This window comes from Martes martes (genome assembly GCF_963455335.1).
Source record: "Martes martes genome assembly, chromosome: 9".
NCBI lineage: Eukaryota > Metazoa > Chordata > Mammalia > Carnivora > Mustelidae > Martes > Martes martes.
Genome location: NC_137896.1, coordinates 117,065,695 through 117,089,813, shown reverse-complemented (window position 1 = coordinate 117,089,813; position 24,119 = coordinate 117,065,695). Strand labels below are relative to the sequence as shown.

At 56.4% G+C, this 24,119-nt stretch overlaps 1 protein-coding gene across 2 annotated transcripts in view; it reads left to right on the top strand.

Annotated features, from left to right (window-relative positions):
• Positions 1-6,911, top strand: part of BABAM2 (BRISC and BRCA1 A complex member 2) — a 401,322-nt gene extending 394,411 nt beyond the window's left edge. For both annotated transcript variants that reach the window (XM_080812666.1, XM_080812665.1), the window contains one exon: positions 6,585-6,911. Coding sequence is in view for 1 of the 2 variants with exons in the window: in XM_080812665.1 (XP_080668791.1) it covers positions 6,585-6,648 (64 nt within the window). In the remaining variant the exon portion in view is untranslated. The remainder of the gene's footprint in view (positions 1-6,584) is intronic.
• Positions 6,912-24,119: the final 17,208 nt, after the last annotated feature.

Below are 24,119 nucleotides of genomic sequence, written 5' to 3'. Positions count from 1 at the left end.
GTGGGACGACGGTCCTAGCCGTCGATCGTCTCACAGGCGAGGAGCCTGAGCTGTACAAGACATCGTCTAGACACCAATCTAAACATTCCAGACTCAAGGCAGACCACGGCTGGGCCTGAGGTCGGAGGCCCAGCATGCCACGGAATCCAGCAGAGGGACGATCGGTTCCAGCTGAGGGTGAGGGCCCTGCGGGAGCCTGTGAGCGTGTGAGGCGGTGTGCCCCGTCAGCGATCAAGCCTTCGCATCTCAGACGTGTTGGTTTCCTTGTTTGGCAAGTTAGGACCCCCTAAAAATGAACCAGGCATGTTCAGGGGTTGGCACATTTCGGGCGACTATGGGAACCAGTTACAAGCACTTGTTTGTTCCAGAAGCCCACACCAGAAAGCCAGGCTGACGTCGCCTGGGGCACAGCCACAAAATGAGCTCCCATTGTGCCAGTCGTTTGCCCACCAAGGCACCCAGAGTGGAATGGAGCGGTCTTCACAAGGGCCTTTGCAGGGTTTGGGGTGAAGGGCATTGGAGTAGGACCAGGTCTCTTTGTAGAGATCCCTGTTTTAGGGACGACCCCTATGACACGAGTAACCCCAAATGAGTCCATATTTACAGCAGCCGCCGGGGACAACGAGGACAAGGCAAGACCCCAAGAAATGATTAGCAGGTCTTGCCTCACACTATTTACGGGACGCCTTTGATTTTCAGACCACAATCGGTTTTCATAGGACTGATTAAAAACATGTGCCAGTGGAAGTCACAGCTGCAGAAGAAAAGTGGAAAAAGAAATGAGCCTTAGATGTTTTGGAACTTGCCTCTATTTGCAAAAATGAATTCTGACTTGATTTATATTTCCTTGATTTACTGACAATGAGGGTCGTGTCCCCGAACCGCTTCTCCGGCCCCGCCCCCTCTCCACCACCGCCTTGGCCTGACTCCGGCAAACAGCACAAAGCTCATCTCATGATTGCCCAGAGAAAATTATTTTTGAATTCCAGAAAGAGACGACTGCATTCTGCTTCGGAAGAAGATGATTGTTTAGGCTCTTGTAAAATAAAAAGACCCAAGTAAGAGAGGCTGAAGAGGCAGCAAGGCCACGGGGTCTCCTATGTGGCCCTGGGGTGGGAAGACACACTCCCGTGACCCCGAGATCAGGGTACCACTGGGTAGGTACCTTTCCTGAACTCACGAAGCTTCTGTTTTCTTGCCTGCAAACGGAAAGCAGGGCTTCCTGCCACACTGGGCATGCTGGGAGCGCCAGCCACGCTTAACCTGCTTCGTGTCGTTCCTTCCCTTTCTCCGGAGTCCCCAGTCTCTTCGGGCTTTATTTTCAGTTTTTGCTCTTGTTTTCTTAAAGCTGTACCAATTCCAATGTCGAGATGCTGTTCTCTTCTTTCGAAAAGATCCATTGAATAAATATGGAACTGCCGTTCTAGGAGGGAAAACCCCTGTGGATGAGCCTTTTTGGGGCAAAGTTCCTAAGTGGCTTCTCCTGAAGTTCGGAGGATTTCCCTGATGGCCCCTGTCATAACTCCAGGGTCTCCAGAGCCCCTTCCACAGAATAGTCACAGATGATTAACAACAACTTGAGATGGCACCTTCCCTTGGTGGGAGGACAGTGGGACAGCCCAGGAGTCAGCCTTCCGTCCCTCTCGTGAGCTGCCTGTGGTGTCCGGAAGCCTCTTCTCGGAGCCCTGCAGGATTCATCACTGACCCTGTCTTCTTGGTGAAAGAACTTGGCGGCTAGTCACAGCGGCCACCCCGCCTCGCTGCCCTGCCACCTCCTGCGACTGTGCTGTGCCGGGCCTTGGCCTTGGGCTTGGCTAGGGCTCTCACTTAACAGAGTAGTTACGTGGCTTGCTCAGGGTCGCATGGCTATCTTAGAACCGTAAGTGGGTGGCACAATGAAGTATAAATCTTTCTGTTACGGGTGAGGAAACGGAGTCCTGGTTCCAGAGGACGCACCAAATCAAGGCCTGGACTAGGGCCCACGTCTTCTGTTCACGCTTCAGTACTCTTTCCACTTGACCCACTGACTCCCCCTTACCATACCTACTGCCCTGAACAGAAGATCTGTTGCAGGCCCCAGCCCACTTTGATACCCCCATCGTGGGCAGCCGGAGCCCCGGGATTCTTAAACATCCCTCTAGTTCCCAGCTGCCACCCGCTCCCTGACCGGAGCCTGACACGGGAGCAAAGCCAGCAGGCTTGGGCAAAGGACAGCAGAGCTTGCAGGTGCCTCTCAGCACACAGCTCACCCTTAGACAGCCCAGGTGTGCCGCCGGCAGCTCTAGACTGGATTTCAGGAGACGCACGGTGTCCTGCAAGTTTGAAGTTATCCAGGAAGCCACGGCAGAAGGGATGAACGGAGGGCAGCACCCAAGGCCCTCTTAGGGCCTTGCTCTTCTGCAGCCATACATGCCCTGGCTGTTCCCACAGACTCACAGCCTCTGCCCTCAGGCCCAGTTTGGTCCCGATGGGAGCTGTTGACATCTACCGACCATCTATTCAACCAGGCACTGGGCCAAGGCTGACTTGGGCCATCTCATTTAATCCTGATGAGGATTACCCTTCGAGACAATTTAAGGCTATTTTTCCCCTTTTAGAGTTGAAGAAATTAAAGCTGAAGAAGTGAGTCTCTTGCCCAAGCGATACAGGCAGGGGCAGTGCCAGGCCGGGAGCTCAGATGTGGCTGGTTCCAGCACACACACCACACTCACTACCTCGTCCGTCCTTAACGCCCGCAGCCGGCAGGGCCTTGGGATCACCAGACTTAGCTCCCTGCTTGGTACGTGAGGAACCTGATGCCTGGAGAGGGGAGAAATGTCCCGCGGAGCACCCCGTTCCCTGACTCCTGGCCGGAGGGGTCTGTCTGCCTCGCTCCCTGCCCGGCCACTCCTGCTCTGAAATCTCAGAAAACCTACCCAGCTTTTCTTCAGCTTGGGGTCAGTTCTTCCCGGTTTTATTCTTCTCACCTGAGACTCTGGGATTGGCCTGAGCTGTGATTTCATAACACCCAGAGCAAAGGGACCACCACCAGTGAAGAGGGTCAGAACCTTACTTTGTCCTGCAGCATATTTAGCTCGAATTTGGTCTAAAAATAAATCCCCTTCCAGCGTGAATGGATGGAATGATGAGTTTAACTGACTCAGGGCCTCTCTCCCCACAGCTCCTCTTGGCTGTGAGCGGGAGGTGAGGAGACGGGCCCTCCGCCACCCGCAGCCCACCACACTTTTAAAGCTTGCCATGCGTTTTGTCTTTGGGTCAAAGAGTTTTTTAAAAGGTGGCAGATAACTAGTGCCTTTGGCAAGGTATGCCCTGGGCAGGTCTCCAGTTTCTCTGATAAAGAGTGAAATAAATGAAAACAGCACTTAAAAACAAAAAATCTATAAATGGGTGGGAGCCGTTTGTCATTCCCCCCTTCCTCCTCCTCCGTCTCCCTGAAGTGACTTCGTGAGGAGCCCGGCGGAGCAGCGCTCGCTGACAACAGCTGGTAGCCTCATGGCTCTCGACAGCCCTTCTCCACACAGCTTCCCCTTGGCGTCACGCAGCTCGCCCTGGCAGGGAAAGCCCAGGACAGAACAGGAAACTTCAGAACTTTCTGAAGGAGGAAAGAGCTTGCTCTAAAGCAGGCTCCCCCTTGCCAAGACCTTTCCTTCTGAGGAGCTGGGAGTATGGCAGCCCCTACCCCAGAAGTTTCCAAGGAAAAACTGAGCAGATCAGATTTGCTTCAGGAGCCGTGTGACCCTGGGCCTGCAGTTTGGGAGGTGGGGGTAGCGCTCCCTGCCTTAGGGCCCAGGGCCAACCCCAGCATCAGGTAACCCCACCACGCTCCTTCTCAGGTGCCTGCTGCGGGGCCAGCTTGTACACTGGGGCGGGGACACTGCCCTGCACAGGGGTGCCAGGGTCAGTCACACGCCATGGGGTACTTCAAACAGCAGTGCAAAGGCAGCGGACATTGGCAGTGGCCTGTCTGTCGCTGACCCTCAAGGATGGGCCGCCAGACTCCCCTCCCTTGAACGCATGCGTGTCACTGGGCAAATAGCAGCGGATGGAATGGGGAGGAAGGACTGTCCGCACTTGTGGGTGGTGGCAGACAGCCGGCAGGGTCCCTGCCCACGTGGTCCCATGCAACGCGTGCATGCATGCGTTTTCTTCTTCTGTACCTAGATACCACTTTTGTCCACTCCCTGAGGCTGCTGTCTCTCATCTTAATAGCATGTCATGGACCTGCCTTAACATTTTACAAACCAGCGGCCATCAGCAGGTACGTTAATGACAGCCACTGAGGTCACGCTGAGTGCTGTCCGTGGGCTGGCGAGTACCACATATGCGTATGTGACAGACACCAGGAGAAGCACAGAGACTGTCTAGGCAGAGAGAGAACCTCTTGGTCACCAGGGAAGACTTGATAGGAGCCAGCGCACTTGGCCTGAGCGTGAAGTGGAAAATGGCGCATGAGAAGAAGAGCAGGTGGCCTGATTGGAGGAGGGGGCTTGCATCCTGGACCATGCCTGGGCTTTGGGGGTCTGTGACATCCTCCCAATGCCCCCAGTTGCAGGGCTGGGGACTTCCACGAAGTTTTTCTGGGAGAGGATCCTTCGCTCTCTTAGCTTTTCAAGGGAGGGGTGCGTGAGCCTAAAGGTGTAATGGAAGGGCAAAAACGGTTTCTTTGACTTGTTGGAGCCAGAGAGTGAAAAACACTGAGTGCCAGGCTGCGCATCTGGGGAACATGCAGGGTCTTGGTTGGGGGAGTGGCAGAGAGCCACACTCCAAGAACATGTACTCAGTTGCAACAGAAAGCCGGAGTCTGCCTGTGTCCGGGGGAGAAACAGCCTTCAGCGGCAGTGTTGTTGAAGGACAAGACCAGGAGCCAGGGCGTGTCACGAAGGATAGAGGGGACATTGTGGAGAAAGAAGAAGAACCTTCAGGATAAATTCACCACGGGGCTTTAGGGAGAGGTAGAAACAGGGTTCTGACACAGAAATGCAAATGGGCCAAAGCACATTCAGACACACAGTATGGAGGAGCCCTTCATTTGGGGCACACCGGTTTAAACTGCAGGGACACCCAGGTCACAGAGTCCCACAGGTGGCTGGAATGTGGGACTGGAAATTCAGGAGAGAAGGGAGGGCCGTTCTGTGCCGAGGGGGGTGAGCCTGAGAACAGCACCATGTGTGAGGCACGTGGGGGGCGAGACAGGAGGGTTCCAGAGAGAGAGCTCGTCAGGGGCACAGCAAGGAGAAGGGAGGTAGACCTAGAATGCCGGGTGTTACCGGGGAGCACGGCTCCCTGAGAGGGGAGCCCGCGAAGGCCAGGGCCGGTGTGAAAGAGGTTTCGGTTGACTCGGTGTTGGGGCAGCGGGCAGGCAGTCAGGTCTCATGTGACTGCACTGGGGGACCCCAGGGCCTGTTGAGTTGTGCGGGGCTACTCACCCCTGCACCGACGGAGCCCTGTTTGGGGCCTTGGTGGTACTGGTGGTGACCGGGCCTCTCGGTGGCCCTTCCTGGTTCATGTCACGGTTCCGAGTGAGCCACTCAGATAAGTAGGGTGTGACGACTCTGGCCTCATGTGAGAACAGCGCTGGGGAGAAAGAAGTAGGTGGCAAGCGGGGTGACCAGGGGCAAGGGGTGCCACCCTGCCCCTCCACTTCCTACCTCACCTGCTGTCTTCCTGCAGACCTTCGAACTCCTGGCTCACAGTGGGCCGCCCCCTGCCGCCAGTCCCTCCTGCTGCTGTGTTTCTTGCCTGGAACATGGAATGCCTCCCCCACCTCCGCCTTCCTTAGTCGTGCCAGCCCAGCGCCTCACGGTACCCCCATACATGCCCTTACCGCCTCCGTGGGTATTACCAATGTGTGGGTCTCCTCCTCCAAACTGGGATCTCCTGGTGGCAGGGGCCCCGTCCAGGTCCTCTGGCAGCCCCGGGCACCACATGCCATGCCTGGCAGAGCAGGCCCGTGCAGAATGTGGAGCCCATCTCTACTGATTCAAATCTGGGTGCCAGAAAGGCCAGACCGTCTGCCCCAGATCATGTCACCTCTCCATGAGCAGCCAAGGAAGCTTCTCTTGATACCCAGCCTGGCTTTCTCTCCAGCAGACCAGACTACACATATGTCTAGAAATAAATGGAGACCATGAAACACAAGAAACCCTTTTTATTAGACCCTCTTTGTATGAAGTCAAAGATCCAACCGAGTGAAGAGTACAGCTCTCTTTATATTTCAGGTCACAGAAACGACGAGTGGCTGGCTGGGCCACTCTCTGGCTTGTCGCGGGGGTCGGGCCCTCGCCTTCGGCCTGGGAGAGGCGGAGGGAGCCCGCGTACTGATGTCTAACAGGACCTGGCAGCCTGGAAAGTCTGCATACGGGCCCTTGAAAGACCCATGCACGATAGTACAGAAGTGAACTGCTTGCACCTCCCTTGGAAAAATCCAGAGGGTTTTGCATCAGCAGGCAAGGGAAATCCAACCCAAGAGGCATGAACAATAAGTAACAACTGTTCTGAGTTAGGTTGAAAGCTCTGAGTTGCACTTTTTTCCAAGTTGTTTGCGCTAACCGCAATTTTTTTCTTCTCCCCCTCTTTCCCACCAGGGCTTATTTCAAAACCTTTGTCCCTCAGTTCCAGGAGGCAGCGTTTGCCAATGGAAAGCTCTAGGAAACACCAGCGTTGAGAGGTGGCCAGCCAGACTGCTCTGTCCACATGCGTGTCAGCACATATGGCCGCTTCCTGGAAGCCGCTTGGAATGCCTTCATGGTAGCGTTTTGCTCGCGCAGCAGCTTTGCACGCCCTGCCCGGAACCCAGACCGAAGCCAGCTGGCGCTAACCTGGGCCCTCGGGCCCCCACCTCTGGCCGCTCCCTCTTTGTTTCCTTTGGTATACTTCGTAGTTGGAAGAAATAAAATCACAGATTCTGACAACAGTACTTTTCCGGGGAAAGTAAGACATCACAAATGCACACACCCTGATTTCAGGAAGTCTTTTGTCTCTGAGACCTCATTTAAGTGTCAAGATGAAACCCCCTTCGCTTTTATTTTTCCCTGAAACTCGTGTTGTCTGTGTGTGTGTGTGTGTGTCTGTGTGTGTGTGTCTGTGTGTCTGTGATTCCCCAGCATTTCCCACTTGGGGTGGCTCTCCATTGGAAAAGGTGCTGCCTGAGTGAATCTGGCCACTCTGCATGGTCTCAGCCTCCCAGCCAGCCAGGCCCCCGGCCGGTGCTCAGGAGCACACGGGACCCAGCACCCCCCCGCCCTGCCCCCCACCCCCAACTCCCTGCGTATGCACCGTGTGCACAGAGGCAGTCATTAAAGCTTACTGAATGGGCCAGTGACTCCATCCGGCCCTCTCTCACGTCACTCAGCCCTCCCTAGGCTGATGGGAGAGCTCTTTGGGCTTCTGCAGCCCTGTGCTCATCGTACCTAGAAAACAGAGTTTGGGTCTTGTGTGCCATCACTGGCATATCTGGGACAGCTGGGTTCAGGCTACTCGGCTGTCATCCAGGGACAGAGCAGGGCAGATACCCTGAGGAAGTTCCTCTTGTCCTGTATTTATGGATTGTCACAGCCTGACGGGGTCTCAGAACGCCCCTTGTTTTCACCCCCCAGCCCTCTCCCCTGCTTCTCTTTTACGTGTACAGAGAGAAGCGAGGCCCAAGAGCTACAGAAACTCCCCTGGCAAATGGGGAGCAAACCTGGAGGTGGGGGCCAGGCCTCTCCGTTCCCATCACAGGACTTCCCTTAGCTTACTCACAGGCTGAGGACAGCCACGCTGACCCCTTGACAAGGCTTACAGTTTCTCGCTTAGCGTGGTCTGGTGCTGAAGGCTTTCCACTAGGGAGGGAGGACGGGCGGGCAGAGGTGAGAGAAACGAGCAGCGGCCTGCTGGCCTGTGCGCTCCCTTAGCCCACCCGCCCTCCCACGCGGAGGTGAAGCCCCCGCCCACCTGTCGGGTTTAACGGGCCTCTCACTGTTCTCTTGGTTCCCCCTGTGGTTCCTGGAACCCAGTTGTCCCGTGTGAGCCTGAAGGGGAACCAGATGAGGGCCCTTGCGGGGACCACGGAGGGCCCCCTCTCCTTCCTGGATCCTCCAGCACCCAGGAATACTCCCAGGAGGCAGAACAGCTCAGACACCCCCCCCGCCCCCCGCTGGCTACCAGCTGGACGACTGCCCCGCTCCGGGTTCTTACACACGTGGGAACTTTGTCCCCTGCCCCGGAACCTTGGGAACTCCCGTGACAGAGAAAAGTCCAGTGCCCTGTGTCCACACCCCAGATCTGCCCTTAACCAGCTGTGTGACCTCGAGTGAGCCCGTTCTCTGTGTCCTACAAGGCCTCCTCGGCAACCCCCCTTCCCCCCGCCCCGCCCCGGGAGCTGTCTCGAGTGCTGCTGCTCCGGCCGCCCCTGTAGTTTAGCTGAAGCAGTTCTTCACCGGTTGGGGCCGGGACATGGGGACTTCGATAACACTCCCCAGGGGCTCCCTCAGAGCCCTAAGCCGGCTGACCACCCCGGAATCTCTTCTGCCCCTGGCCAGCCAACTGCCCACTCGACCTCAGCGCAGCTGTGTGCCGTGCATCCCTCGCTCTGCCCTGTGACACTGTCCCTCAGGACTGCTGTGGCCATGTCCCCCCCACTTGGATGGGGCATGGGTGGGGCTCACCGCCCACAGAGCCAAGAGTCGACTGTGTTAGGTGTGTTTCAGACCCGGTAGGGAAGTCCAGCGCCACTTCCAGCAGTGGGCGGTTGGCAGATGTGGGGACGGGGTGAGGTCGCATGGCATGGCCTGGACTCTTGGCCTTTCAACAGCCCGGCAGTCGTGACGGCAGCCAGTAGTGGGCAGTATGATCTGGGGCGGGGGGTGCCCACATGCACAGGCCAGCCGGGCTGTCGGTGACTCGCCCGCACATCTGCAAAGCGGGCACGCTCTGACCAGGAATGGCTGTCACCCACTTTACCTCGGAGCCTCTCACAGCTGACTGGTGAAGCAGGCAAGTGGGCAGGGTGGCCCCCGTTTCACCGATGAAATGAGATCAGAGAGGTGAAGTGAGTCACCCACAGCCACCAGCCAGTCAGTGTGAGAGCCGGGTTCAGCCCAGGCTCCCAGCTCGGGACCCCACGCTGCCGCTCAGGTCCATCCACATCCCTGTCCTAAAACTTCTCTTCTTTCCTAGTGAAGGGTGGTGCTATGTAGAGGTTTGTGAGCAGGAGGATTATACGAAGTACAACACACTTTCATCCCCTTTAGCACAGGAGGAGGGTTGGGCCGATTTTCTTAGGAGGAAACCAAACAGCAGACGGTGACAATGGGCACCGTCGTGTTCCCAGTTCCCCGGATTCAAAACCAGTGCTCGAGAAGTTTAGCTGCAACCCCCACCCCCACCGCCAGCCGCGGAAGCCCATGGGGTTTGTAAATGGGTGACAGTCCCCTGCGTATTTTCAAGCACTTCTCGATAGTTGAGCCCATGATCGAGCATCGTACCTGCATACTGAGTGCAGCCCTGGACTAATTAGTAAATGACTATAAAATGCTTTGAAGAAGAAAAGTGCCGTTTAGGAGAGCACATTATTATTACCTCGTAAATCCTGTCTCCAGCTCAGTCAGCCCTTGTAATTTCAGTTGAATCTGTAGCTCAGCACAGACAAGAAGGGCTCCGATGTGTTGACCGGTAATACTAGGCACATCCTGGGGGTCCCTGGGCAGCCAGCGGTGAGCCCTCTCCCAGCCGCTCGGCTCCCTGAGGACCCGGCGCCCATAGCCGCATGGGGCTCTGCGAGAGGGGGCCACTGTGCTCCTGGGACTGAACTGGAAAGAGCGTGAACTTGAGGAGAGAGACTTATATTTGAATCCTGGCCCTGCCTACTTAGTGGCTGGCGAATATTTAACAAGCAGTTCTTCCACAGTTTGAAAAAGGACAAGAAAAACAGGAGGGGCCCGATTTGTACTGTTGGCGAGTCTCCACGGGCGTAAATACTCCCACTGTGGCCCAATTTCCAGCCGCCAGTGGGAGGTCACTGGGTGCAGATTTGGGAAGAACAGGGAGGGGGTTTGTGGGAGTCCCCACTGGGGTGAGCAGACTCGGGCCGGGTCTTCACTTCCTCTCTGTCAGTTTTGTTTTCCTCATCTGTAAAATGGACGTAAATATCATCTGCCTCCTAGGGATGTGAGAATAAAATCGTAACTGTACGTAAAGTGCCACGTGGGATGCTCAGCACACGGGCAAGTTTGATCAATGGGTTATTATTATTGCGGATCAGAAAAATGGTTTTCTGATGTGGCCTTTGGCCTTTCTCTGAAAAGTCGGAATGCCCTGGTTAAGGAAGTCTTGCCAATGAATGTGGCCTTTGGAAGTGTGACCCTTTCTCGATAACTAGGAAGAAAAAAATGATGAATCACCTGGATTTTAGCGAATGAGAGAAGAGACATCTCCGGGAGTTTCCACTGCCACCATCCCTCGCCCCCCACACCAGGGCGGCGGGACCTCAGGCTCTGAGGCACGCTGGAGACCAAACACCCTGGCGACCTGCTTATTCGCCCCGTCACCTGCTCTCCCTCATAAGAAAATCAGCGCCACAGGTCACTTTTGCTTCTGACTCCGTTTCGGCGCCTGACGACCACAGACTCTTGTTTTGGACGCCCAGCCTTGGTAGAGAAATAACCACACTCGGTTTTGCCTCCTGCTTGGGCCTATAAATAGTGCCGGCCTCAGTACCTGCCCTAGTTCCTGGGGCCTGGCCTATCCCACAGTTCTCCTTAGCACCGATGTTAGAAACATCGTCTCGTGGTCAGACGGCATCTAATGCCGTTCACGGCATCCTAATGAATTCATCGGTGCTTTTTTAAGATGAAAATGAGAAGAAACCTCACCTTTTTGCTAGAGTTAAAGGGGAGTAGACCACATGCCAAAAAGAAACCTCACCTTTTTGCTATAGTGCTTACGTCCAGCTCAGCAGAGTTAAAGGGGAGTAGACCAGATGCCAAAAAGAAACGACTGCTGGGGGGAGGCTGGTCATGGCAGGAGCTACCCTTATCAAGCTAGAAATGACATCCCATGCTAGTATTTTTTATACATTGTCTTTCTCAATCCTCAAAACGACAGAACAAGGTAGCTTATTATCCCCATTTTATAGATAGAGAAACTGAGCCTCCAAGAGGTTAAATAACTTACATAAGAGCTGGTATTTTTACCTATGCAATCATCCCTGCTGCTCTCCCTCCCTCCCTCCCTCCTCTTCTCCTGTCCATCCTCCTTCCTTACAACAGAAAGGCAGTGAGCCCAGGGCTCTCTGTTTCTTTCCACTTCCCTTATCCAGCTTCTCCAAATGGAGGGAGATTTATTGAGCAAATAGTGTATACAAGGCATTCATATCCTGGTGTTTGCGATTTTCCGCAAGAGGAGAGGGGCTAGGGGTGGTTGGGCAGGGCCGAGATCAGATGGAAGCAGGGTCTAGGTCTGCTGGTTCCAAGGCTAGACTTTAACACAGAGGGTTCTGCTGTCTGTGTGCTCGACTAAAGGATGCTTTGAAGCAGTCTCTGCGGAGATAGGCCTACGTGTATGCGGTTACATAAATATACATAAATACCCACTGGTTTTCACATGACTGAGCCACGGCCAGCCCCACAGTTGGAAAAACTCTGACTTTGTGCCATATTCTCAGGTTAAAGTCCAAAACACACTTGGTTGGAATAATGGCCTCCTATCTGGGGAAAACGAGATGAAAATAGTCGTGGCCATTATTCAGGAAGATCACCGGGGTATTTCCAAAGGCACAGGATCCACGAACTGATTCCAGAGCAAATAGGAGAGGACTCCAAAGGTTCTTTCCTAACATAACTCACGTTCTCCTTCAGGGTGCCGTGTTACTCCTCCCTTCATCTCCAACCTTGGGAAGAGCCACACTTTACAAGTCTGAGAGGTTGTGTTTGGGGTCATGATGAATTATGACTCATGGTGGCCATAAGAGTGGCCCCACAGGCAACCCAGGAATGACCAGAACGAGCCTCCCTGCTCTGGGCCAGCTGCCTTTGCGCCACATAGGGCCGGGCATGTGGAACTTGTGGCAAACACTCCTGCCTCCAGGACAGAGCCCACGACCTGCATCTTCTGTGCCACCAAGGAGCTGTCCCTCTGCAGAAGGCTCTTCATTCCAGAGACTCTCTTTGGAACGTGCCCTTCGAGCCCGTTTAGGGGCCACCCAAGAAATCATCCGTTCACCCCGGGGGAAGACCCCTCGAGGGCTGATTCCTTCACTCACACACACAGCCCCGGCTTCAGATGACTCCGAGGCCCCCTATCCTGCCTCGGTGCCCTCCTGACACTCAAGCGCAGGCCCCCTGGGGTGAGGAGTCCTCCCCACAGCCGGGCCGTCGGCCTGCGTGGGCTGGCAGCTTGCACAACCCCGACGGCCGCCTCCCCCTGTCTCCCCTACCTTCCCACCCGCACGGCACCGACACGGCAGGCCACCTCCTGGGGCGCCTCCTCTGCATTGCCCGGTGTCACCCCAGCCCCCCCAGAACCAGCAGCCCCAGCAGCCCCACCAGCCTTGCTCGCTCCGAGCGCGGCCAGTCAGCAGCCGGCAGCCACAGGGCAATCGCCGAACTATCCAGACGGAGCCCGCTTTGGTGAAACCCAGCCCTTGGCTAATTGGCTTGTTGTGGGAGATGAGGCCCGTGGGCTCTGGAGCCAGCCAGCCTGAGTCAAGTGCTGCCTCTGCCACTTACTAGAGGCGTGAACTTGAGTAAGCCACTTGACCTCGGTTTCTTTCTCCGCAGAATGGGCCTCCTGCCTACGTCACAGGCCTGGCAGAAGCGCTCTGGGATTTGGGACGCATGAAATGCTTAGACCAGCACCGGCATGTAGTGAGTGCCCAGAAAAGTCTGTCTTAAGTCTGTCTGTCTGTCTGTGTTGCTGTTTAGATTTTGTCCAGGTTAAGCTTGGCCTCTTCTTTAGTCCATTTTGCCCTTTTAGATCCCAGCTCTTAAGCTTCAACTGACCACAAAAATATCCTTCTCTGCCCCTGCCCGACAGGCATGCAGACACCACTCCCTCCTCCGTGCCTGCGACGCTCCGGCTGCCAGCTGTCACGCCTCTGCCCGCGTCCCCCGAGGCACACGCCCCTCCTCCCTCCCCCGGCCTCTCCGTGAGCCTATGCCAAGCAGCTTGGCCTGCCGCCCCCCAACTCTTCCCTTCCATCAAGACCCCTGCTTTCCAAAGGTTTTGTTTATTAAACGGCAGTTATTAAGTAATCATTTCCCCTCTTTTAACCAATGACATATACTTGCTTGCTAGGGATTCCAGAGAGTGCTAGCGACTGGAAATTACCTCACTGAATGGGCATGTTTCCAGACAGAGCTAGAACACTGTATTAGCCAGGGGTTCCTTCTCTCTGGGAAACATGCAATAAACATTATTAGCCTTCCTTAAAAATCGTGACTGTCGGTCACGGACCCCCTTCTGTGCCTTCCAGGCCTCTGGTTGGAAAGCCTGGGCCGAGGGCTGCGGAGCGTTCACAGTTCATCTGGAGAAGCAGGCTGAACCCCCAGTGTTAACCATCCTTGGCCGTGGAGAGATCCCGAGCTCCCTCTCCAGTGCCCCGCTCTCCCACGGGCTCCCATGGGCGCTACCCCGTCTTGACAGGCAGCCCAGAGGGTGAGAAGCAGGTTTCCAGGGCTGGAGAGGGTCGCATCATCCAGAAACCTGGAGTGTCCCACACCCCGTCCAGAACCCCATGGAAGGGTGGCCAGGCCTGCAGAGGCTGTAGGAAGAGACATCAGAGCCATCCTAAGCCAGAAAGCCTTGACTGAGATGGGCCTGGAGAAAAGCAGGACTTGGTGAGCCCACGAGACGGGGCTCAGACAGCTGAGGACAGACCAAACAGGTGTAAAGGTGTGTGCCTGGAGCTGGGAGCTGCTTCCAGGGAGAAGCAGGGATCGAGTCCCATTTATGCCTTAACAGACATCTGTTAAGCACCGCCTCTGTTCCAGGCACTCAGGCTGTACCAACGACAAGACCAACTCTGCCCCCCAAGAGCCAGAAAGACAAGGCAAGTACACACTCCCACTGCTCATGGTGGGGGGAGGGGGCAGTGATAAGCCGGCTGGGAGAGCAGCGGATCTACCCTGCTTACCTTCCAGCCCAGGTAAATCAGGGAGGCCTTCCGAGAGGAGGGGTCGGCTGGGCGCAGAACTAGCTTCTTGGCTCCCAGAGTATTTTACCCCTTTGCCTCGTGCGGACAGTTGGGCCTCCTGGTGGGCTCTCCAGCTGGACTGAGGAGACTGATGCCTAGTTTGCATGCATTCAGTTACCTTTTTTAAGAAAGATTTTATTTATTTATTTGAGAGAGCACAAGCAAAGGGGAGGAGTAAAGTGAGAGGGAGAAGCAGACTCTCTGCTGAGCAGGGAGCCAGATGGGGGAACCCCAGGCTCGTGACCTGAGCCGAGAACAGACACTTAACCGACTAAGCCCCCCAGGCGCTCACGTGCCTTATTTATGGAGCATCTACTTGGTGCGGGGCGCTGTTCTAGGCCCTGGAGGTAACAGCAGTGAGCAAAGCATCAGGACGCTTGCCTGTGTGGAGCTTCCATTCCCAGCGGGGGGAGGGAGAATGAATGAGACAGAGCTCGCTGTGGAGTGTTGGGTACAGTGAGGGTAAAGCAGAGAAGGGTGGGGTGTCCTTTCAGCAGGGTGCTCAGGGGAGAGCTAAAGGGGGCAAATGAAAGGGGCAAAGCACTATCATCCTCCTTCTCCTCCCAGAACCTCCTGTACTCCCAGGCCCCAGGATGGGCTTGCCTCGGGCCCCCTGGGGACCCCACCCCGTGGAGTGGGTCCCTGACTCCCGAGCATCCAGACGTGGCCGGTGAAAAGCAGTGAAGCAGGAAGGCAGGGCTGAGTCTTGGTCAGCTGTGCCCGGATCACGTGGGGCACCAGCTCTGCCTCCTCTGTGGCCACAGGCTGGTGATGAGGATAAGGCAGAGAGGGCTTGGGGATGCTCCGGGAATGGCAACGTGTCACCGCTGCAGGAGTAGTTTGTCTCTGCAGGAGTAGTTTGACTGCAGCATCTCTGTCGCTGCCAGGCAGGACCCCGGGGGAGGTGTCCTGGGGATGTGGTGGAAATACCACGAATGCACAGGAAATGGGTGCTGGAAGTGGATGACCATCCTGCTTACGCTCCACAGCCCTCCACCCGCCCATGCAGCCGCCCTGGCCCTGACCTGTGAGCCGGAGGGGAGAACGGTGCTGGCCACCTTCTCCTGGACCCACCGTGGGTCTTCTCGCCTGAGAAGAGCCCCTGGCGAGTCCTGCCTGAGAGCTCTGCTTTTCGGATCCTGGACCCTCCCGAGGTGTGCCTGAGCCATGCAGGGGCCATAGCCAGCACTGAGCTTGCAGACCCCCCATCATTCCCATCAAAACTGTGGGTATTGGGGTGCCTGGGTGGCTCAGTGGGTTAAGGCCTCTGCCTTCGGCTCAGGTCATGATCCCAGGGTCCTGGGATCGAGCCCCGCATCAGGCTCTTTGCTCAGCAGGGAGCCTGCTTCCCTCTCTCTCTGCCTGCCTCTCTGCCTACTTGTGATCTGTCTGTTAAATAAATAAAATCTTTTTAAAAAACAAACACAAACAAACAAACAAAAAACTGTGGGTATTGATGTCCATTTCCTGCCAAGAAAGGAGCAAAGAACAGAAATCACCCACAGCCCATCCTCCTAACACAACCATGTTTAATGTGTGTTTAAAGATGGGGAACAAATATTTTGTCCCTACTCTGTGATGGGAAATGATATCCCAGCTCTTCATTTTTAACATGTTCAAAAACAATATAAAACAGTTTTGTATCCTGTTTGGCTTTTTAACATGATTTTCTAAGTAGTTGCCGTCTTGCTATGGCCTTCACAACCATCTTTGGAATATCTCCCTCATATTCCTCCATAGTTCACACAGTTCACCGCTTCCCTTCTTTTTGGCCATTTGAACTATGAGTTTCCCTAATGTAAAAATATTTCATGAATAATTACTTAAACCTACTCTAGGAAAGGCACCTGGGCAAGCCGAACACAGGGCAGTCAGTTTGGCGATGGGCCAGTTCATGCTTCAAAAACTTCAGAGCAGTGGAGAATGGGAGAATGTTCTAGAATAATCTGGAAGGGGGGAGGAGGTAAGACAATGAGGAGAGGTTGGGCGTCCAGGCTGAGCTGAGATGGGGCGTGAGGAGATGGGAGGAGGTCATAGAAACGGTCAGCTCAGGAAGGCTGAGGTGTCTAGCTGCTGCAGGAAGAAGAGGGAGCCCTTGCAGGCTCTTGAGTGGGGAAGGATAGGATCAAAGCAGTACTTCGGTATTTCGGGAAGGTTCATCAGTGTGGTGGCTGGGAGTCAAAGGGCAAAAGCAGCCTCAGCGGGAACTTGTGAAGGAATCTTAGCTCCAGGTGTGGCGGGGGAGGGCCGCAGAGCTGGAAGTGGTTCTGGAAAGTTCAAAAGCGGAAGAGATGGAAAGTGGGAAAACCTTGAAGACAGCCCCTCAAGCTCTGATGCCAGTGGGCACAGAGCAAGAGAAGCCAGGGTGCTGATGCCCAGGCCGCAGTGGGGAGCTGCCTTCACCACCTGGTTTCTCACCCTGGGAATGGAAGCAGTCTGGCCAGGTGGCGTGGGGGCAGGCCTGGGTGGGGGCCCCACGGAGAGCCCTGAAACCCGTGTCTGTCTGGATGTGTGGGTGCAGAGGTAGGAGGAGCTCCGAGACCAAAGAGAAGGTGTCAGGACCTCAGAGGATGGGGCAATGCCATCCTCTGCCAGCCCGGGCCGATGGGAGACCCAGGGGGCTTGGCCTGAACACAGTCCAGAACCCGCCCCCGCCGCCTGCCCCAGCCCGCGCTGGGGTTATAAGGCCACGTCTGGAGCCAGAAATAAAAATCCTCACTAAGCTACACTCCGGCTACCTGACCTTCACCTCCATGAACCTCGGTTTCTTTGTCTGTAAAATGGGATAATAATAGCACCTACTTAACAGGCTGGTTGTGCTGATTGGACGAGTAATGGACGTAACATGCCTGTGACATAATGAGCAGCCGCGATGGGAGCTGCTCTTGTGATTATTACTGTCATTAAGGGGCCCTCAGCCCACCCCATGTCTAGCCCAGCCACACCCTAGGCCAGCGTGGGCGGCGGCAGGGGGCGGCTGACCACCTCGGTGCCCGCCAGCTCACTCACCACCAGGGCACCAGCCCTAGGCCCAGCCCCTTGGCCGGGACTCCCTGAGCTTCCCCTGGGAAGGGCCCGACCACGGGCCTCCGTGTTGGAGCGTCTCTTTTAGAATACCTCCTATGTGCCAGGCTCTGTGCTGGGCACTAAGAGATGAATCACCTCCAAGAAGCCTCCCACTTTGCCTGTCTCCAACGTCCACACAGAGAAGCAACTCTGTTCCAAGGACAGAGATGCTGAAGTCACTGGTGGCAGAGACAAACTACTCCTGCAGCGGTGACACATTGCCATTCCTGGAGCATCCCCAAGCTTATCCTCATCACCAGCCTGTGGCCACAGAGGAGGCAGAGCTGGTGCCCCGCGTGATCCGGGCACGGCCGACCAAGACTCAGCCCTGCCTTCCTGCTTCACTGCTTTTCGCCGGCCACGTCTGGATGCTCGGGAGTCAGGGACCCACTTCACGGGGTGGGGTCCCCGGGGGGCCCGAGGCAAGCCCATCCTGGGGCGTCGATGGTGGAGGTGAGAGGGGCTCTTGAGACAGATTCCTGCCAAGACATCGGCAGAGGTAGCTGGGACAGGTGGCACTTGTCTGCCCCCATGGCTTTTGAATGGGAGGAGCCAGGGAAGAGCATCCCAGGTGGAGAAAACGGCACGGAGTCCGCTGAGGACCGACACCTGGCCCAGCGGCAGGCGGACGGTGCTGACTCCCAGCTGGTGAGCATTCTCCTCCGTGCCCGCCTCAGGCTCGGACCCCAGCCCACAGCACCCCATGCCCTCACATTGACCATTGTCCCTGTGACCATTGTTTCACAGACAAGAAAATAGAAGCCCCAAAGTGCAACCCCCAGGCTCATCATAAGCACTACTGGGACTAGAACTCAGGTCTGTGCTCCCAAACTGCAGGATGCTGGGCTCCCTCTCCCAGGCCATAGGTTTCAGGGTGCATGAGGGGGCGGGGCCCAAGTGCAAGAGGAGAAGAGCTACACCCAAAGGATCCAGGGGTGTCGTCTGCTTTGGGAAGGGTCCTGGAGTCCCTCCAGCATGAACCTTCTCTGTGGCACAGGAAACCCAGGCAGTGGGTCTGGCCTGCAGCCCAGCCCTCCTCACACTCCCCATACCCTCGTTCTCCCTTCCTGCTTCTCCCCTGGCCAGTGCTCAGACCCCTGGGCCACTGCTCCCACCCCTCTTTGGGAAAGGCCAGGGAGTGGGGCAGACAGCTGTACCCGGGGCCACGGGCAACCTTTACTCTGGCACTTGTCAACAGGTCACCCCATGTCCGAGCTCCTAACGGCCCCCAAGACCATGTGGTCCAAGGCTGACACAGATAGGCAAACTGAAGCCCGGAAAGGGACAGGGATCCAGGATGAGGCTAAAATGTGATCTGATTCCCCAATTCCCAAATCAGTGTTTTTCTTCACCAGCCTCTGACTCAGCCACAGCGGGAACCAAGCAGGAGGGCCTATCACCGTCAGGGCCAGGGTGGGGGTGAGTTTGGGAATGAAAATCTCGGAGGCCCTATGACAGCAGAGGGGCCAAGATCTGCAGGGGACCGTCCAGGGCAGGATCACCCTGTACAGTAAGAGTGGGGGATGGGTTTAAAGCATCCCGCCCAGCCCCCATCTCCTCAGCAAGCCTGTGTCCGGAGCTACAGCTGCCCGGATGGCACCTTTCCACAATTTGCTCACAGGCCCTGTGGGGACCACCTGCAAACCTGATGCACGCCCCCTGCCCCAGTTCTGGAAAGGATCACTGGCCAGCTGGGATAGTGGCTGCAGCTCAGACTGCTGGAGAGCCCCTCGGCCTGGGGCAGGGGCAGGAGGGGGCTTGGGCACCCAGGGTGCTGGCCCTGCTCTGGGCTCACTTCCTCTTTCTTTCCTCCTGCGCAGCCTGGGAGCTGAGATTCTGCTTTTGTTTCCAGAGGCTGGGCCCACCCCCGGAAGTGTTTCCTCGTGTTGTGCTCATTCCTGAGAGGGCCCCTGGCACCTGCTTTGGGCTCTTGCCTCTTCCCACCTGGTCCTTGGCCCTGGCACCCACAGAGCCCCCTCACTGGGACTGCCCTCCCCTGTGTGTGGGATTGCCACACCTGTTGAGCCACAGTGGGCCAGGGCTGGCCTGGCTCTGAGCCTCCGTGGACCTGCTAGCCTCCCCGCCATGCTGTTTCCAAATCATGTCCCAGCTCCCGTCCAAGCTTGTGGGGCCTAACTGGCCTCCCTCTGCTTTTCTGGCTCTGTGCCCTTGGGCAAGACCATTTACTTGTGCTGGTGTCCCCCCTCTCCCTCACAGGATACCATGAGCTGTGGACATGACCGTGACGGTCTTTGGCCCAGTATGTCTCGACACCCCCTCCGTCTCCTTCTCCTCTCTCACTTCTCCTCTCGCCCTTCCCCTCCCTCCTCCACCGTGAGGCTCGGAGCTGCCCTCACCACCTGACAGTGACCAGGGACTGAAGGCTGGGGAATGAAGCTTTGTGTTTGGTGTCTGCTTTCTTCCAGGGGCTCAAAGCACTTTTATAAGCATTAATCTCCTTTATCCACCCCGGATGTTGTCTTGTTTGCTCTTTATATTTTATTATTAGCTGAGGTGTGTGTTGAACCCTTGGGCACCCAGGGAGGGGGAATTCCCCAGCCAGAGGTGGAGCAGAGGAGGCCGCCCCCATCAGCTTTGCTGGGACCTGGGGGCCGGGTCCCACCCAGGCGGGGGCCCAACTCTTCACCGGCACCTGCCTCTGGCCGGGAATTTGCCGCCCGCGCCCACCACAGCCAGCCGGGGAGGTGTCCCTGGAAGGCCACTGACAGCTGTGAGGTGGGGACCCAGAGGCAGTGAGGTGTGGCCTGGAGAACACTAAACACAGAGGCAGGAAATCTGGACTCTGCCCACTGCTGCCATATGACCAGTCACTTCACTTCCGAGCCTGGTTTTATTGAGACACGAGACAGTGGGAATGACACTCCCATGAATACCAGGACCAGGTCTGTGGCAGGGATCTGCAAATGCCGAAGCTCTGTGCAAATGTCCGGGGCAGTGCTCCCACCCGTAGGACAGGGGCAGGGTGACCCCATGGGCACATCAGCCCAGGATTCTCATTCTGAGATGAAAGAAATTTATTCCCTCCTCCCCACACAGCCCTGAGCCTGTGCCTCTTGGCCCAAGTGGCCGTAACTGGGGGAGGAGAGGGACAGATGGGTCCAAAATCAGCCTCCGGTGCCTCCAGGTAGATGGCCTGACCTGAAGGGGTTCCTTCTACTGCTCGTGCCAAGGGCAGCTTATGTTACCCATGAGCTCTCAGACCCAGGCAGGCCTTCAGAGCACATCCAGATGGGCTTGGGGGGCTGTCAGCCCCACTGTGACCCATCGGCTGCCAGGCCACCTGGCCAGGCTGGTGCTTTGCTGGTGTGGTGCTCCCCGCCCAGAGAAAGAGATGCCTTTCCTGCATACAAAGTTGTTCTCTCCTTGCCAAGCCTTACATCTGGGTGCTGAGCCTGCAAGGAGGCCTGCCTTACTCGAATTGGTGCAAAGGTACCAGGTGGCTGGTGGAGGCCCTGCCTGCCTGGGATGCTTTCTAGGGCAGGCGACAATGGGGAGCCCAGCTGGGTAGAAGATGCCCAGGCAACCCCCTCCCCCCACAGTGGGCTTGCCTTGGCATCAGAGCCACCCCAGAGCAAGGGGACACATTCCTGCACATCTTCCTTGACAAATCATGGTCATCACAATACAGGTCCCCCCAATTCCTTGTCTATGATTCCAAACTCCCCAAAGTACAAACCCCCTCCCCCAATTTTTAAAATAACTTATCTGGCAGCAAAACCTGGCCCCATCAAACCTCAGACTGCCTGTAGTCTTTCTTTTTCCCACTTAGGGTGAATTCTTATAGTTGTTAATGAGGAAACACTCGTGTGTTTGATCACGGGGTGCCGCCAGGACCTCCCCGGATTAGATGTGATATTGGAATGTGCATGATATTACCTTTCTGAACACTCAGGAACATACAAACGTCATCTCCGAAACAGAAATGGCTGAAGGTTTCAGGAAAGAAATCATGGTTGTGTAGTAACCAGCACTTAGACCAGGCCGCGCAACATCCCAGACAAGGCGCTGAGCGCTTCGCCGGCATTGACTTGTGTCATTCCAACAACTCAACCTATTCCCATTTTATAGATGAAGAAACCAAGGCCTGGGAGGTTCCAGCTCAGGCTCCCCAGCGAGTGTGAGGTGGGGCTGGGCCTAAATCCTGGAGACCCCAGCAGGGCCTGCTCCTGCAGATGGGGCCGGCAACGGCTCAGAAGCTCACAGTCTGCTCCGGGTTAGTCTGTCCAGCCCATCCGGGAGGAGTTCAAAATAGAAGAAGTTCCCGTGGAAAATTTCACTGGATTGGAACCAGATGACCCTGTGCAAACAGACCCCACCAGCAGGAGCAGCGTCTGGGCATGCGCTGAGCTCCCCGGGCCTGTTCCCAGCCTGCCCCGGGGAGGGAAACGGCCAGGGGGTTCAGAGAGCCAGAGACACAGGATGCTAGATAATACAGGCCTCACTGATGGGAAGGGGCAGGAGACCTCTTCTCTACTAGGGGTGAGGCGACCCCAACACTCGTTGTCTCCAACTTTTTTCCAGTTTCTGAAGATGGTTGGAGCGCTCTGGGAGAGCACCCCCTTTCCCACATGCCCCCAGTTGTTCCTCTGTTCTTCTGCTGTGTCGTTCTCCTTCGAATTCCCTCCTTCACTTGCACACCTGCATCATCCAGCAAGCACACAGAACATCTAATGTGGACGGCTGGCTGTGTCTGAAACACTAGACACACAGTCTTGCCCTTTGGAAAACCCCAGACACCCCGAACAGTCATCTCAGCATGAACGGGGATTTATGCTGGGAACACAGGAGCCACCCCAGGCTGGTCACAGAAGAGGCAATGAGCAGGAGCAGCCTGGAGGGAGCGGGGAAAGGAGCATTCGAGGCCAAGGGACAGGCTCGGTACCCCCAGCAGGCTGGTGCACATGGCGCTTAGAGAGGGCGAGTGGTGAGAAAGGGCCCAGGGGTTGGCGTGGGCCCTGTGAAAGGGCCTCCAGGCCCCATGAGTTGATCTTGAGGGTCCTGGGAGGCAGGAGAGGATTTCATGTCTTCCGGGATCCAGCCTGGTCTGGCAGTGGCCTTATCACACTCCTGGGGGCAGGGACTGGCTCCGCCCCCCATGTAGCCCCGCCCCTCGCACAATGCTGAGAGCTTTAGGAAGAGACCTCGGAGCCAAGCTGCCCTGGAGGCTATGACATGACCTGGCGCGGCCTTCTCCCCTGTGCTAGCAATCAGTGCGAGGCTCCTCCAAGGACGAGACCACCAGAGAACTCTAAACCCGCGCTGGTTTTACGTTGTGTGAAGAAATCATCATTAACGTTATCAATGATGGCTAAGAGACGTCATTGTGGTTATGTAAAACAGACACAAGTACAGTCTGTTGGGAGATAAAAACTGAAGAATTTATGGGTAAAACTATCTGATGTCTGGTATTGTTTTAAAATACCAAAAAAAAAAAAAAAGTGGTTTGGGAAGTAGGAAAGATTAGAACATGCTGCTGAGTGTCAAGGCTGAGTGGCGAGCTCATGAGGGGTCGTGATAGCCTTGTGTTAGCCCTTTCAGGTGTTTGGATTTTGTCATGATTTTCATTCCAAGTGGAGGAAGTGAGGGTTTCTAGAGCTCCGACCCTGCAGAGTGATCACGCCTGACAGGCATGACCTCACTCCTCCCACCTTGGAAATGGACGGGGTCGGGGAATCCTATGTAGCTGGGAGGTGAGAGCGCAGGGCTCCCGCTGAGGGCACCCGTAAGTGGCCCGAGAGGCAGCTCCACAGTCTCTCATCCCCACATCTCCACATTCCCACCAGTCACGAGTCCGATTTATTCCCCTTCCCAAATCTGCCCACTGGCCCCGTCCTTGCTGCCACCCTCATTCCTGCCCCTGCCGGGCCTGGCAGCCCTTGGCACTGCCCACTCTGCCCTCACCCACCCCCGGGCCCACCCCTGAGCAAAGACAATGCAAGGACACCTAGCCCAGCTGCGGGCTCGGCACTCCGACAAGGTGAATGGACTGCCTCCAGGGCCCCAGGGCTGAGAGCTGGGACAGGGAAGCAGAGAGCAGTGCCCAGGGATGGGGCTGCACGTGGGTGGTGTGTTCTTGGAGAGCAGACCACGGGCAGCAGTCCAGCCAGGATGCGGGGTGCTGGGATTTGGAGGGCTTTTGGAGTGGTCGAGGGGCTGGTCACGGGTGGCCATCCTGGCCACCTACAGGCGTCGTGACAGTGACAGCAGCATAGCACACAGAACTGCCCCTGTCTCTGGCTCGTGTATTCCCCACGAGCTGGCCCAGAACAGGGACAGCAACGATGTCCTGGAGATCTTGTTCATCCCCAGGTTCCAGAAGCCAGGGACAGCAGCTGGGCAGGTGGAAAATGAAACCCACCCCCCCTGAGCAGCCCCAACCAATTAGCATGCCAGGAAGAAGAGCAGGGAGCATTCTAAAGGACGGAGGGAGGCAAACCTGCTTCCCCTGGGGCCAGGCCACCAGCCTGAGTCTGGATAATTGGAAAAGCATTCCTGCTGATTCCTGCAATCTCCACCCAGATGCTTAATGAAGAAAATGGCTTTCCCGTGCCTCCTGAGCCGCCACACACAGCCTGGGCAGGCCCCACAGGGCCACGAAGTCCCGACAACTTGGTTTTCCCAGGCCCCTCCCACCCAGAGCAGGGCCCAGGAGGCAGTTTCTCAGTCACGAATCAGCCTGTGAGGCCGGCTCTGAGCCTGGGCCTCCTGCCAGGAGCATGAGCGAGGGAGAGCTGGGCTCAGAAACTGTCCCCAGCGCCTTTGCTCAAGGCTCACTGCCCTTGGCCTGGCCCCTTCTCCACCTCCGAGCCGCCCTTGGGCCTGGCAGTCCGGCTCCGGGTCCTGCCTGCCTCCTCTCTGAGGG